The sequence below is a fragment of the Mustela nigripes genome, chromosome 14, assembly GCF_022355385.1.
Source record: "Mustela nigripes isolate SB6536 chromosome 14, MUSNIG.SB6536, whole genome shotgun sequence".
In the NCBI taxonomy this organism is placed as follows: Eukaryota; Metazoa; Chordata; class Mammalia; order Carnivora; family Mustelidae; genus Mustela; species Mustela nigripes.
Genome location: NC_081570.1, coordinates 101,214,037 through 101,229,572, shown reverse-complemented (window position 1 = coordinate 101,229,572; position 15,536 = coordinate 101,214,037). Strand labels below are relative to the sequence as shown.

At 41.0% G+C, this 15,536-nt stretch overlaps 2 protein-coding genes across 4 annotated transcripts in view; one reads left to right on the top strand and one right to left on the bottom strand.

Moving 5' to 3' along the window:
- Positions 1 to 14,162, bottom strand: part of WDR3 (WD repeat domain 3) — a 29,601-nt gene extending 15,439 nt beyond the window's left edge. Inside the window, exons 1-11 of one of the 2 annotated variants that reach the window (XM_059375873.1) lie at positions 14,081 to 14,162; positions 11,032 to 11,233; positions 9,791 to 10,000; positions 7,723 to 7,841; positions 5,839 to 5,917; positions 4,693 to 4,788; positions 3,652 to 3,762; positions 3,356 to 3,457; positions 2,805 to 2,902; positions 1,837 to 1,944; positions 1,111 to 1,341 (exon numbers count right to left, since the gene is read on the bottom strand). In XM_059375873.1, the coding sequence (XP_059231856.1) occupies positions 1,111 to 1,341; positions 1,837 to 1,944; positions 2,805 to 2,902; positions 3,356 to 3,457; positions 3,652 to 3,762; positions 4,693 to 4,788; positions 5,839 to 5,917; positions 7,723 to 7,841; positions 9,791 to 10,000; positions 11,032 to 11,202 (1,325 nt within the window). In that variant the 5' untranslated portion in view covers positions 11,203 to 11,233; positions 14,081 to 14,162. Of the gene's footprint in view, positions 1 to 1,110; positions 1,342 to 1,836; positions 1,945 to 2,804; positions 2,903 to 3,355; positions 3,458 to 3,651; positions 3,763 to 4,692; positions 4,789 to 5,838; positions 5,918 to 7,722; positions 7,842 to 9,790; positions 10,001 to 11,031; positions 11,234 to 13,999 lie in introns of both variants that reach the window. The other variant, XM_059375872.1, reaches the window with a different exon arrangement.
- A 50-nt stretch (positions 14,163 to 14,212) lies between these two features.
- GDAP2 (ganglioside induced differentiation associated protein 2) overlaps positions 14,213 to 15,536 on the top strand; it is a 68,281-nt gene continuing 66,957 nt past the window's right edge. For both annotated transcript variants that reach the window (XM_059375870.1, XM_059375871.1), the window contains exon 1: positions 14,213 to 14,411. The gene's annotated coding sequence lies outside the window, so the exon portion shown is untranslated. The remainder of the gene's footprint in view (positions 14,412 to 15,536) is intronic.

Here is a 15,536-nt window from a genome sequence, read left to right as displayed (position 1 = left end):
AGCATGGTTTGGGCCACAAAAAAAAAGGAACTACCCAATCAGACAGCCAGATGGTGACGCAAATGGAAGACTTGGATGTAAGGGTCTGGTGTTCAGGGAGAGGCTTAAGGCTAGAGGAAGAAATTCATGCGTCGTCAGCTCAGAGAAAGCTCATAAAGTAAGTAGACAGAGAAGTGGTCCGAGGACTCTGCCCTGAAGTATTCCAACACTCAGAGGTCAGAAAGGTTAGCAGGACCCAGCACAGAGAGAGGGAATGACCAGCAGAGGAAGAGGAAGTAATGAGAGTCCAAGTGCTTCAAAGAGGAGAAAGTTATCAATTCAAGGAGAAGAGTGCCACATGAAGCTTACGGGTCACCGGATTCAGAAATATGAAGATCACTGATGAGGTGACCAGAGCTGCTGTGGTGAAAAGGTGGGGAAAGGCCTGATGGGAGACAGATGAAGACAGAACAGAGAACAGAAATTAGAGGACGGGTTGTGACTGGAGAGACGGAGGAGGAGACAGGGCTATTAACTTCTTTTCAGATGGGACGAATTAGAGCATACTTGTATGCTGCTGGAAATGATCCCAGAGAGCAGGAATGTCAAGATGCAGGAGGACAACAGCCAGCAGGCGAGCAGAGACAGGACCACAGGTGCGAGCTGTGGCTAGCGTTGGTTAGGAGCACCAACATAGGAACAGGAGGGAAGATGGACTGCATGGGTATAGATGCAGGTGAACTGCCAGATATGCTGGGAGCACATGAATATTTTCTAGACGATTCCTTTTTTCAGTGAATTAGGAAGGAAGGTCACCAGCTTAAAGGTGCTAGAGGGGTTTGTGGCTTGAGGAGAGAAGAGGTGTACAACAGTCACCTAGGAAAGGAATGAAAAATTACAGTAAAAATACTGGACAGCACTAAGAGCCTACTAGAATTTAAATAGTAGGCGGCTTATTTGTGTGTTTTCCTCTAGCCAACTACAGTGACAAAGTTTTTTTGCACCAAATTTAAAAAAGCAATTACACTCCACAGGCCCACAATCAAGAGACACCCTCAAGAGTACTGGAACCTCACTCACACGGGAGCCAACAGGACTGGATAAAGCCGGGGAGAGCACCATTTCACAAACCTGTTCCATATCTTCACGGACTCTGCAGCAGCTGAAAGGACAGCAATGTTGTCAGAGCTGAACGAAAGGGTCCGCACGTCGCTGCGGTGACCCCCGATGGTGATTCTGCTTGTCCTGACGGGCTGAGGAGCAGGCGCAGATGGCTGCAGCGAATACGACTCCACCAAGTTGTTCTGCAGCAGGAAGACTGCCTTCAACTCTCCTTGAGGTGAATGAATGAAGTCAAAGGATCTGCATGAGAAAGTAATTCATTTATGAAAGTAATTCATAAATGTTCTCGCCATCTTCACTCACAAGGTTAACTGCTTCCAATAAAGCTTCACAGTGTCCTCAACCTATGTGATGTTTGAGCAAGTATAAAGGTTTCACAAAAAGTGCTCTGCATGTTGGACAGTAGGCCAAAAACACCTGGGCTCAGGTACTGGATCTGATGGGTACCTTGCTTTTATGTATGTAATTTTTCTAAGTGCCTTAAATGTTTTAGAGCATGGCATATACATTTTTCTTTTTAATCGGCAGCACGAAAGAAAACTAAACAAATAGAAACCGTTATTATAATAAAACCAACGAGATGATGCATAAGATCCAGGCATGCCACGATCACTGTCTCCAAATACGTAATTTCTCCAGACTGCCCAAAATTAGTATGAAAAAGCCAATACAACTTTGCAGCTTACTATTTCTACAATATTGCTCAGGCACTTCAGATATTATACTTCTACTCACTTGATTTTGGCAGAAGTTTTGATATTAGTCACCCGTTGGATTTCATCTTGCAAAGTCATTTCAACACTGACTTCAATGTCTTCCTCTTCCCCTTTGGAAGAATTTAATCTATAGGGGGATAAAAAAAAAGATGATGACTTTTCTAGAAGATGCTTTGTTATTACGTGAGCCAAACTGTGGCTCTGCGACCAATAACCTGTGTGATCCTGGGAGAGCCCCCTAACCACACAGGACTACCATGAGAATTAGATAATGAAGTGTACGTAGTTTGTGAACTACAGTGACATAAAATGTTATTCCATTTAATTGGTATTCTCGATAAGTGGATTTTGAAGGGAACAGCCCATAAAATTTCCTGGGGCAAATAAGTTTTGTAATTCAAACTATTCCAACGAAATGTACCTGGTGAACTTTTCTAACTTCAGGACTTTTTAGAAGATAATTAACCTGCACTTATGAGTCCAACTATGTCAAATAAACCAAAGGTAATACAAGGTTTGCCAAGGTGACTTTTTCTTGAGCCCTGATAAATTTTAACCACCGAGGAAGTGATTTCTTTGGTTACCATAGTAACCTGTTCCAAGCTGATGTTGTCCCAAATGTCTATTCTATAGTCCTTCTCTTCATAGCCCCCAAGGTTAGCATTATGGAACCCAACTTCCTTCTGTCTGGGCTGCTGGCACTGAAGACATCTGCTGGCTTGAGAACTAGAAATCACTCAGATGCTATTTTTAAAAAATCTGTATAGCCTTTCTATGTGGTTCTGAGCTCATGACTCAGCAACATGCTAATTATGAAGCTGTGGAAATGTAAACAGCACTGCAAACATCTTCTCTAGCTTTTAAAAGTAACAGCTAACAGAGTAATTACTTCTTTAAAGAAGCCATAGTTTTTCTATCAGTACCAAGTGGCCCATTCAAGATACTTTATTAATAGTAAATATTAAAAAAACAAACAAAAAAACACACTTTGCTTTCTTTCTAGCTTTCTTCATCTTCTTATCCATTTTCTTTTGAACTTCTGCTTTGGAAAGGATGCAGAACACTTCTAGCACAGAATCAGTTCCCTAGAAAGGGAAAAGTTGATGTGAGTCCAGGAAAGGCAATTTGTAATGTAGCTTTTTCTTAGAAAGACCAAAACAATGTTCCTTTTTCTTCCCTTATGGGTTGTATTACCTTGGACAGCTGCCTCCCTCTGGGATGGCCATCTCATGTATAAAGTGGCAATACCACTTCCTACTCACAGCTTTGCTCTGAAGACCAAATAAGAAGCTAGCTAATCCTTTTAAATTGCTCAGAAAAGCATGCATGTAATGCTTGCTAACAATAAAAACAATAATATTAACTATTACTGTATTATGCTAATAGAAGCTAGGGATTATAAATCTACCCAGCAGCACATAATGAATTGTTAAGACAACTGGGGGAAAATTAATCTCTACCTACATGGAATATAAAACAAGCACAAGTCACTGAAAGGAATAGCCTCATCTCTGTTTTCTCTGACAATTGGTACTCACATGGCAAGCTAGAATCCTGCCTGTCCTGTCGACTGCAAGGTTCACAACTCTGTCCCTTCCCTCCCGCATGATGGAACCAGCTTTTCTGCATGTGAGGATGCGCTATGGAAAAAGCAAGGGAGAAGACCAAAGTAAAATGCAAGTTGTCAAACCTATGAAAAAGTATGATTCTAAAGAGATGCAGGTGACAAAGATATTCCCTATAATGACAATAATTGTGAGTTTTTAAATAAAAAATCTCCAATTCTCGCTTTTCCCATTGACTCAACACAAATGAGGGTAAAACAAAGAATTACATCCTCAGGAGTTTCGTCTGTCTCCAGGGCGCCATCCTCAGGCTGTGTGTCCTGTATTTCAGGGGAAGTCCCTTTGCTTTTCTTGGGCTCTGGTTCTTCTAAGTCTGCCACCTGTTTTATAAAAATGGGAAAATAGAAGCTGAAACAATGTGTTCCAGGAGATGTCTCTTAACCCTAATGACTTAGAAATCCATTCTTATGGCCACAAATAAGTGCTCTCTTTGACCCAACCTCTTCAGCTGTAGGACACTTAACCAGAGTATGTTAAAAGCTGACTACGAGAATGCAAACAAAACAGTATTCACTATGCTATCTCCAGTAACTTTCCGAAATACACAGACTAAGGTTTAGTAAACCTAGACTATGGTTTAGTAATTTAAACTGAGGTGAAAAAATGATGACTGATTCTTCATCAACTTTAAAACTTTCTTTTGTGAAAGAACTGCCATATTCTGAAAGAAAGCTGCCAGTCTGGCACAGAGAACTACAAAGGCAATCCAGACATAAACAAAAGATAAAGCCTAGCCTACTACAAAAGAACCCGCCAGAATAGCTACGGAACACATCATTACACACCTAACTCCAGCTAAACCTGCAGTCCATAAACTTTTCCACACAAAATCTTTGAGGATCTGAGAAAGTTACACATCTTCTCAGAACATATGTTTATACACAGACACAAATGTTACACAGATTTTTTTGTCTGAGGGGAAGTCCCAGATATCCTGAAGTCCATCCATGGACACCCAAAGGTCCAAGAACTCTGGGCTAAGAACCCCACAAATTAACATTAGCATCACCAGAAGGTGTAAGCCTAAAAGTAGCCTTCTTAGAGCTCAAATAAAGGAGGGTAACTAAACTAATAATGAAGAAAAAGTTCTGATTAGAAGTTTTAAAATGCTTTCTAGTGCTTTGGGAAGTACTCCGTAGTTACAACTGATTCAAAATTCAATGAGCCTGTAACACTGCTAAAACACGGCATTGCCTATGATAAAAAAAAAAAAAAAAAAAAAACCCCAAACAAACAAAAAAACCAATTACCTCCTGAAGATAGGCTATGTCCCAAGCCCTCAGCTCACTGTCGGAAGTCCCAGTAATGAGTCGCTTGTCTTCTGATACCAGCACCAACCCCCACACCTACAGAGTATAAAAAGATTCAAATAATACTATTTTTAGGAGACTCTAGGATATATGATGTGACATCCAAAAATCTAAGTATACTATCTGTAGTAAAATCTGACATTTGCAAAGCCTAATATTAAGGTAACCCTTTCAAAATACACTAAGAGAAACCTTGGAGCGCCTGGGTGGCTCAGTCTATTAACTGTCTGCCTTCAGCTCAGATTATGATCCTGGGGTCCTGGGATCGAGCTCCATGCTGGGCTCCCCGCTTCTGTCTGCCACTCTACTTGTGCACTCTATCAAAAAAATAAATAAAATCTTTAAAAAGAGAGAGAGATCTCACTTTTGGAAAGAAAACATGACCTGTGGTAGAACTGTTGATTATGAAGTGAACTATTAGTTTCTCTGTAATTTCCTACCCTTAAATTTAGATAGTAGCTGTTCAGCACAATTCCTAACTAGAATCCACTCAAATGAGGATTTGAAGTCCGGTACTTCTTTGCTTCAGCTATACCTTGCAAATAGAAGGCACCCCATTGATGTCTATGGGATAATTTTTAAGCCTCAAATATTTAAGAACAATGAAAAGTATTGTTGCGAATCAACAGTCCAAGAATCTAATTTGCTTTGGTCATCAGTTAATTCCAGGTATGGTTTTGAAAGCCTTCTATGAGCAAAGCATGGAAGAGGATGCAAAGACATAAAATATTCCCTGATCTCTACTGAAAATGTCTATGTTCGGGCAACTATTATAATGACTAAGATTTGCGGTTTACACATCATGGGGCCATGCACTGTATATACACTGGCATTAAACCTATCATCAAAAAGGTGGATACATTACTTAAAATCAATGAAACTCATATTCACGGATTAGAAACTTAGCCAAGGCCGATTTCTACTAAACACCAGAGTAGCATTATCTGCTCCACACCTCTCCATCTCTCAAGACAACACATGATGATTACTATGAGCAGTAAAAACAAAGGGCCATGAAAGGCCCAGGGAAAAAAACCATCTTTTTGCCTTGCCATTCTTTCCCTGGGCCCGTGACCTTACATGTACCTCAGTTCGATGGCCAACCATTGTTTTAAAGCAGTGCTGGGTATCAAGGTCCCACCATTTCACCATGGTATCTTTTCCACTGGAAAAAAGAAACAGGAAAAGTCTTATTAGGAAAAATCAGTAAATGGGAGGTCAAGGACTCATGTGGTGTCTTCAGGAAAATATGTATTTTTTTTTTTAATAAAGAATCCTAATTTTCCATTATTAGGTAGGAAATACAATATTTCACCCGTAAGTACAGAAATAACTTTGAATTCAGAATGTCAAGGAACACAGACACTGACCTGTGGCCTACTGTCAGAGCACCCACATTCCCCCACTGACTGACACAAATCTCTCACCTCTCTTCTGCTCCAATCTCCCATGTCCAGCTGGTCCCCACATCCTGAAAATGCCTCCTCTGTGAGGTCTTGACTCTTTCCAATTCACTTCTGTCCATGAACCTGAATTTAAGTTCTACTGCCTGAACTATTTTCATAGCTTCTTTTCCAGTCTCTTTGTCCATTCCCTGTGTCTTCATTACATCTAATAAACTATCAGATAATCTAAGTTTTTTAAACTTCCACTAGCTCAAGGTTCTCTACAGAAACAAAATCAGGCCCTTTAGCACCATTTTAAAAACTTCTCATTCATTGGCTCTGAGTCTCCCTGCCAGTGAGCTCTACTCTGGCCTCAAATGCCTCTCCCCTGCTTCCCCATTAATATAAATCTAACATAATCCTCCTTCATGACCAAACTGGAAAACAAAACAAAACAAAACCCCAAAAACATGATTTATAAAGTCTTTCCTATACAATCCCATCTCATTGTGTCATTTCCTTTCTTTGACACAGCTGACCCCTGCACGACGAGGGGGCCAGGGGCACCAACTCCCTCACCCCCAGTATAGTAAAAAATCTCCAAATACCTCTGATTCCCCCAAAACTTAACTACTCACAGCCTACTATTAATCAGAAGCCTTACCAGTAACATGAACAGTTCATTAACACATATTTTGTATGTAATATTCTCACAACAAAGTAAAGAAAAGAAAATCATAATAGAAAACACATTTACAGTTCTGTCCTGGATTTATTGAAAAAAATAAATGCATACAAGCGGACCTGACTGATTCAACCTTGTTGTTCAAGGATCAACTGTGCCCTAAGCTAAACGTGTATGTTCTTTTAGAACCTTAGTCATTCTTTCACAGAATCTGTGTTATCTGACAACACACCAATGTGCCTTCCATCCCATAAGAACTAACAAACCAATCATATGGCATTCAGTGCTCCTTCACAACTGCTTCGGAGTCATTACTAGGGTTCTAGTTACTGCTGGCAAACCTTAGGATCCCAAACTTTCCTGGGTGGCTATTCCTTAGGACAGATAATTAGTTTGAACCCTATGAAACTGCTGGTACTGGACCTATTATGTTTGACCTACACAAATGGAAATTCCAAAAGGTTCAACCTAATAGATGTTCAGAAGGCCTACATACAGAGTATGTCTATTCTCAAAAGGTAGGCAAATTGAACACTTGTTATTCACCTCTGCTCACTGCTCCACATTCTGTTTTCCTGACTTTCTAAGGATTCAGAAAATGGGATAGCTCATTCTATAAAAGGCATGTCAAAGTTTAAGGAACATAAAAAAGCTAATACCAGAGGATAAAAATGACAAATCAGAAAAGGGAATTAAAAATGCCAGACGTAACTCTATGGATATCTTCTTTGATACTACTGGGGAGAAGAGGGAAGGAGAGAGGAAAGCAGAGGGCAGAGGCTAACACATGAGCCTGAGGGTAATGCGGAAAAATGAGGAAGGAATGACCCAAATTCTGTCTTTGAAACCTTTGCTGATGCATTTCCATAGAAAAGAACTAGAAATAAAACTGTTATTTACCTAGTAACCAGCAGATTCTTTTCTCGTAGAAACAGTGCTTGTGTGATGGCGTCCTTGTGCCCCTTAAGACGGTAGAGGCCGCTTTCATTGATCACATCCCACACAATAGCATCTGTGTCCTAAAGGGATCAGGAAATAGAGCAGAATTTTCTTTACCTCATCAGGCTTCGACAAATAATACGATGTAACATTGTTATTACAGAGATGATCCTTGTAGAAAATTTGGAAAACACACAGAAAAGTTTAGAGGGAATAAACAGCCTTTAATTCCACCATCTATACTGCTCCAATCCAATACTGAGGTATTTTCAGAAAACTGGGATCATGCTATTGATATCATTTTATAACCCTTTTTTATCCATTTTAAAGCATTTCAATTTTTCCATGTCCTTCCAGACTGTTCTCATTTTCAATGATCACAAAATAATCCTAAGGCTATACCATAATCCATTTAAACATCTTTCTACTTTAGCCATTTAAGTAGTTCTCAATTTTCCATTATAAATATGTGGAAGTGAACATTCTTATACATAAATCTTTGTATATACCTTGGGTCAGAATAAATACTAAAGAAGAAAATTCTTGGGTTAAAAGGTATTTCTATTTTTAAAGTTTGCAATTCATCACGACAAGGTGATCTCTTTAAATTGCATCAATCTACAGGTCTACAGGTCCACTAGGGATATGAATGACAAGGCCAGTCTTGCCCTCTCCTCAGCTCTGGATATTACTAGTTTCTCAAAAACCACTGCCGATGTCAGAAGTTACAAATGCTGTCTCAGTAGTTATTGAATTTACATTTCTGAATACCAACGAGAAACTGTGTCCATGCTCTGTGGGGATTACTGGCCACTTATACCTCTCTTGAACTGCTGAGTCCTGTCTTTCTTCTTCCTTTGGGCCTTACTTTTTGTTTGACTGTAAGCTATTAAGAGATAAAGGATATTAATCCTTTTTATATTGAAAATATTAAATACTTCTTTTTTCAATGTCCTTTCACTTTTTTTCCCAGAAATAACAGACATATATCGCCATGTTAAGTCTAAGGAGTATATATAGCATGATGACCACAACAGGTTTAGCTAAAATCCATCTTTTCATATAAATAGAATAAAAAGAAAAGAAGATAAAAGGAAAAATAAAATTCCTCCTTGTGAGAACTCTTAGGACTTATTCTTAACAACTTTCCTATTTCTTTTAAATGTACAAATGTTTTAAATCTAAATATTCAAATCACCCTTTTCCTTTATAATTTCTTTCTTTGCTGATAGGTTTCAAGTCCTTTTGATATAAAGACCTATTTTGAAAGCAGATTAGCTTAATACATTTTAAATGACTTCATAATGCATTTTAACACCTGAGACCTCCTAAAAAAAATCTGCTTCTGGGGGGCAAAAAAAAATCTGCAGCCCTCTTTTATTATTGCTCTTTCTCAAATTTCTGGTGTTTTTGATTTACTTGTTTTCCATATACCCTTATAAATAATTTGGTCATGTTCTTAAAGCAACAACAGAACCTTTTTGGGATGCTTACTTATGTTGCTGTAATTCTATAAATTAACTAGAAAACTACAATCGTTGTCTTCCCATTCAAGTACCTGATTTGTATCTCTATTCAGGTCTTCTGCTACATTCTTCAGTATAGTTTCACAGTATTTTTCTGTCACTTAAGATACTATTGTAAATGTGATCTTTTACATTGTATTTTCTAACTGATGACTCTGAGACATAGGAAAGCTACCAATTTTTATGGCAAAGAACGACTGTTTTGTCCTCCTCGTCCCATCTGTTTTTTTCCCGTTTTGAGTAGCACTTCTACAATGATGTTACATAATACTTATCAGAGGCATCCTCATCTTGTTCCTATACTTAACAGGCTTAATAGGCAAGCAAGAAAATGAACCTCCTAATTCATACTCCCTCTCCTCCCTTCACTTCCACCATCTATATGGTTTTGTACACCAAAGACCCACTGATTCACCCAACAGTTTTTGTGAACAACCTGCTTCAGCATAAGTCTTATACTCCTCCACTAGATTAAAATCTGGGCACCTGATTCAAGGTCTCACCTTGGACCCAGAAGCCAGCCTGCCCCCTAGCTGATCGTACTTCAAGGAAGTGATGGCTGCTTTGTGTCCATTGAAGGTCACATTTCCTTCCCCACTCAGGAGACTGAAGATTCGGATAGACCCATCCTCATAACCAACAGCTAAGTGCAGCCCATCTGGGGAGGGACACAAGCAAGTGACTTCTTGTTTAAGTCCCTGAAGGATAAGGATCTGAAATCACAAGAATCATAAACAACGCACAGGTGGAGTTAAGGGCATGATTAAAGGAAAAATGTGGGAATAATCAGGGACAGTAAAAATAAGAGCATTAATAATTCCAAATCATTCTTTAAATAATAATGAAATTCTGCAATTCATCTCAAGTTCTTTCATGTAGGAACTATTTGTACAGGGCAATGCAACATTCAAGAAAGGGTAAAATTTTCTCCAAAGCTCTATCTACATCAGTGTGGTATGTACAAAAATTTCCCAAGTGATAAATTACTAAGTCCTTATCCTAAGTTAATACCAAATGATATTCCATCAAGGGTTATAAGCACATCTATGCTTTAGCTGAGCCCCATCTTGAAAGAAACCAACCTGTATGGCACTAGGGTGCTACATGGTTTACCCCAAGAAACTGGCTGGCAACAAGTATCAAAGTATTAATCTCTTGGGAGTCACACAGTGACTGGGCAAGACTAAAATGCCTATAATTTGGTGTGGTGGAAATGGCAAGCTTAGGGAACTTAGCAACACAAAGTGTCAAAGCCTAGTTTAACAAACTTGGGCCTCCTCCGTTCATTAAAAAAAGGTTCCACCTTTTTTTATACTCACCACAGCTGAGTATTATTCCTTTTAAATGACGAAAATTTTATAACTAGCAGTGAGGGCAGGTAAAAGAACTTGAAAAATAAAGAACTGGTAGAGAACACCAAACATGTCTGGAATTGTGATTACAAAAATTACCTGTAGATACTACAAATGGATACCTAAGACTTAAGCTCCTATTTGGTCATGGCTTTCAGAATTTAGATTTCAGAATTTTTCAGAATCTAGCGCAGAAAAAAAACAACAGAACCTGATACTTGGCTACCTAGAAGTAGCCCAAAGAAGAAAGATTTCTCTTTTAGAGGCACATACATTAAAAAAATCAATCAATCAATCAATCTGTGCATGTTACATCAGAGCTCTCCCACTTCGACCTTTCCATCCTCAAATACCTATAAATCAGTTATCAACCTAGTTGATCTCTGGCTTACCTTCTCTCCTTTCCTTAAGTCCCAGATGAAAACATGTTCGCAGGCTGGTACTGCCACATAGCGTCCTTTTTCACCACGAAGTGTCACAAAGACAATATTACCTTTTTGGCTGCCAATAAGGCCAAAGACTGCACTGGCAACATAGCGTAGGTACTGCTTCGTGAGCCCCATGTTATAACGCCTGATACCGCAAGCGAGACAGCTGTGCACACACATATAAGAGTCAGTTCATTGGGTACCTCAGTTTTGCTAGGCTGGCAAACACCACCATTTATCATGTGATTAAAGCATGTAACTTGTGCCTTCTTAACCTTTATTTACTCTGAATAAAGCACTGACATAGATACCTAGACATCATTTTGTATTTGCTGCTGACTCAGCATTTAAACCCTCATTCCTCTAGCTTCAAATTGGTCACCTTGTTATGCCCACCTCGCAAATAACTAACACGTGGCCTTAATGGAGCTAAACAATTTACTTCTGTTCATTCAACCACCGTCAAAGTTTTTACACCGAGATTGACAAGATTGAGTTGGAAAACGTCTACAATGAATTACTGTAATCCTACTACCTAGATAAAGTGCTGTTTTAGACACTAGAGTGTTGAATAAAATAAAATCCCTAACCCCGTGGCACACATCCAGCACAGTGAGTCTCAAACTCTAGTATGTATCCGAATCACCTGTGAGCTTATGAAAACAGACTGCTGGGAATCACATCCACCAAACCTCCCTAGTGCTTCTGATTCAGTAGGTCTGAGGTGGGTCCCAAGATTTTTTTTTTTCTAAGAAGTTCCTAAGTGATGCTGTGGTTGTGTGGTTTCTCACCTGAACTACTGTTCTAGTACATGTAGGTCCTTCTCTGATTCCCAATCAGGTCAGCTACCTACCCTTGGCACAGAAAAAGATACAGCAACTTGGCATATAATTTTTGAAAGATGCCTTACTTACTTAGTTCTCACCCTAAATCAAATTCACTGAAAACACTGTTTATGGATAAAAGAGACAAAAAATTAAAGAGATACTAAGTCAAGCCTGTCTGGTCTTGATATGGAAGAGTGAAAAGTACCCCAAACACCCATGCAACTTAAACAAACAAACAAACAAACAATACTAGACAGCGGTTACACCCTTTTTTGGGAAGCTGATTTTTGTTGTTGGTTTTTACACGTGGTTTAACTCGACAGGGTCCATTTCTGATTACACTTGGTTTTAGCCTACCTTAACAAAAAATATTTAATGCCAACTCTCTTTATTATTTTCTTTTAGTAACCACTGACTTTTCCTCACCTATGAACCAACAAAACCCAGATAAAAATTAAGGTAAGAATATTAACATGGTGATAATGCTGTTAGCCTAAGCCATTTGATCAACTCTTCCCCAATTCCTTATTCCTCCAGCCCCTCAACTGTAGTTCTTCCTCTTGGCAGTCTTTGGCCATCTATCAGTTCTTTCCACAGTATTTTCCTTGGAGACTTCACAAAGCATACGTAAGCATAGGGATACCTACACCTCTATTTCCAGTCCTGTCCATGTATGTGAATACAAGTGATAGAATTCCAAAAACTTTCATGAGATATCCATCCAAATACCTTGCAGCATCACACTGAACATGGGTAAAACCAAACCTACCTTGCTTCCTCACCCCTTCACCTTTTCCTTATTCTAAGACACACAATCTCCCTTGTCATTCAGGCTCATAAACCTTGTATGTAACCTTGTATGAGCAAACTTTGGCTCATTAATAAAAAGATTATAGCAGCCAAGCCTTAAAGAGTATTTACTATATTGATAAATTAAATGTATACACCTGAGTAAACATAGCGTAGTCATTTAATTACAAATAGTAATTGAGTTAATCAAAAGAGTTAACATATACAAAACACTTAAAGAAGCATCGAGGGGCACCTGGGTGGCTCAATCCATTGAGCCCCGGCCTCTATTGTTTCCACTGGGGTGATGATCTCAGGGTTATCAGATTGAGCCCAAAGCTCAGTGGGAAGTCTGATTGACATTCTCTCCCTCTGCCCCACCCTTGCTCACACTCTCTCTAAAATATTTTTTTTTAAATCATGTATAATATTGTAAATATAAGGATAAAAATTCTTCACAATAACCTTACAAAGTGGGTATTATTCTTACCTCTATTTTACAGACAAGAAAACTAAGCAAAGAGATGTGAAATAACAAGCCCAAAGTCATTTACGCAGTTCTAAGTGCCAAAGCCAGGTTCCAATCCTCAAATTCCAAAATTTGTTCTTTTAACCTCCAAGCCAAACTGCTTCTCTCTGCCTCTGTCCTCTTTTTTGTCAGAAGCTTCCACCTAATTCATTGATTTTCTGAAGTAGGATTCTTTTCTCTTTCCACTTTCTGTTCCAGCTCTGTATCACGGGGTTCTTGTCAGGTTAGTTGGTTTCCTTCCCTGTCCTGACACCTTGCTTCCTTTATACTGTTCCTCTCACCTAGAATAACATGCACTATCATGTCATCCTATTTTACCAAATCGGTGTTAACCTGCGGTCTACTTCTTCCGAGGCCAGACCATTCTCGTCGCCTTTTCGTTTAATGTTTAAAGTTTTCTTCAATGTTTCCTCAATGTTTAAACGTATCTTCCATACAACTTGGAACTAGTCACACGCACATATCTTACCGCCTTTTGGAGCGCGGTCACCACCTAACCTCCTTCCGCGACCTACCTACCATCCCAGCTTCCCACCTATGGAGCCTGAAAATATGTTTCTACGATGCACCGGGGGGCTCGGGTGTAGTAACAGACCTGTCAGACGTCCCTAACCCGAGTCTTCAGTCAGGACAGGCTGAGGGGCTGCTCCGCGCACGGATCGTGCTGTCCGGGCATCCTAGGGAGATCTGGTCCACGCACCAGCCCCGGGAGTTAGCGGGAGGCCGCCGGGGACGGTAGGTTCCCAGTCGCCTCCCTAGCAACAGCCACCAAGTCCCCCCGCCTCACCTGATGCTGGAGCCACGGAGGACCACGCAACTGTGAGCGACGAGCAAATGCGACCGAACGCCATGCCCTTAAAATACTTACCTTGGCCTCCACGAGGCTACGAGCCACCTGGACCCGCCTACGGGACCTACCCCTTCCGGGTCCGCTTCCGTACCCACTTCCGCCCGGCATTCCTTTTGCCTTCGCGGAGGAAATGACGTAGGAGGTCTCTGGTTGGTGAGGGCCGGCCGGTAGCGGAAGTCGTTGTTTCGCCACTCAAAGCTCTTGCAGCTGGTCACTCCAGCCTCCTGGGACTTTGACTCGCCTGACCGCGGAGCTCCTGACCAGGGGTGTCCGGGGATGCCGCTTGGACGCTTTCTACGTGGAGCTTAAACCCGCCCCGCTGCCGCCCGGATGGGACCGCCGGAGTGCTGTGAGAAGCGGGACTAGCACCGGGGCCGGGAGGGAAGGCGGGGCGGAGCGGGCTGGGGGCGCGGCGGGAGACTCTGAGGACTCGGCCGCGGCTGAGGGTGCGGGCAGAGAGGATTAGTGCTGACCACTCTCTGGAGGAATGAGCCTTCCGCTTCTTCACCAGAGGTTGTCTGGCTCCTCTGGCCCGCGGCGCTGTCGGGAACTACCTATCGAAGAGAAGAGAGAGGGTAGGCGGACCTGGGCACCTGGGATATTGGTGCTGGAGTCACCAGGGAGGCACGCGCCCTGATGCAGGTGAGATAGGGCGGCTGGGACCCTTGCGGGTTACAGTCCCAGGGTCGAGTGTGATTTGCCGCGCGTGTGGACCTGGCGAGGGCAGCTCGAGTCAGGGCTGGGTTAAGGCGCTACGCCCAAGATGCTGAGTCGTCTGGATCCTCGCAGTCCCTGGAGTGACATTGGTCTGGCTGTGTGTTTCCGCTCCCTGGCCACTTGAAGGGGAAGTGACCAGGGCTGACTCCTCCTTGCTCGGTAATTGAGGATTAGGTGCTCTGTCACCAGGTAGAAATTAGCTTTTCTCTATTGCAGCTCTGTCCGCTTCTGTTCTTGGGCTGTACAAAAATGTTCAAAATGAGTGCCGATGTCTGTAGTGGTGGAAAATTAAAGCTAACCTATTGCTGTACAAAAGAAATAAGCCTCTGCCTTCGCTTATTGGACAATATATCCGCAGCCAACCTAGAAATTAGACTTTTATCTGAATTATCTGGTTATTTTCAGATGTTTCTTGAGTTCTTTTTTTCTCCGTTTCTTGAATTCTTAAGACCTGCAGCCAGTCTTCCACAGTCAAGAAAATTGCAGTAGCGAGTGGGTATGATGAGACTGTAGATGTAGGTGTTTTGAAACAAGATTACTGTGGGTTGGATGAATGAGAAGGGAGAAATTGTGGTAACAGACTATTTTTACAATAAGTTTCATGGGGGGAAGGAAACATTTAGGTGGGTGTGTATAGTAAGTATCTCCCGTAGGACATGCGCATTGTATTATTATTGGGAAAAAAATGTGTGCTTCAGTAGAAAACTGCATAGTCTAGATTCTATCTAGAAAGCTATTCCAAGGAAGCTATTTTACA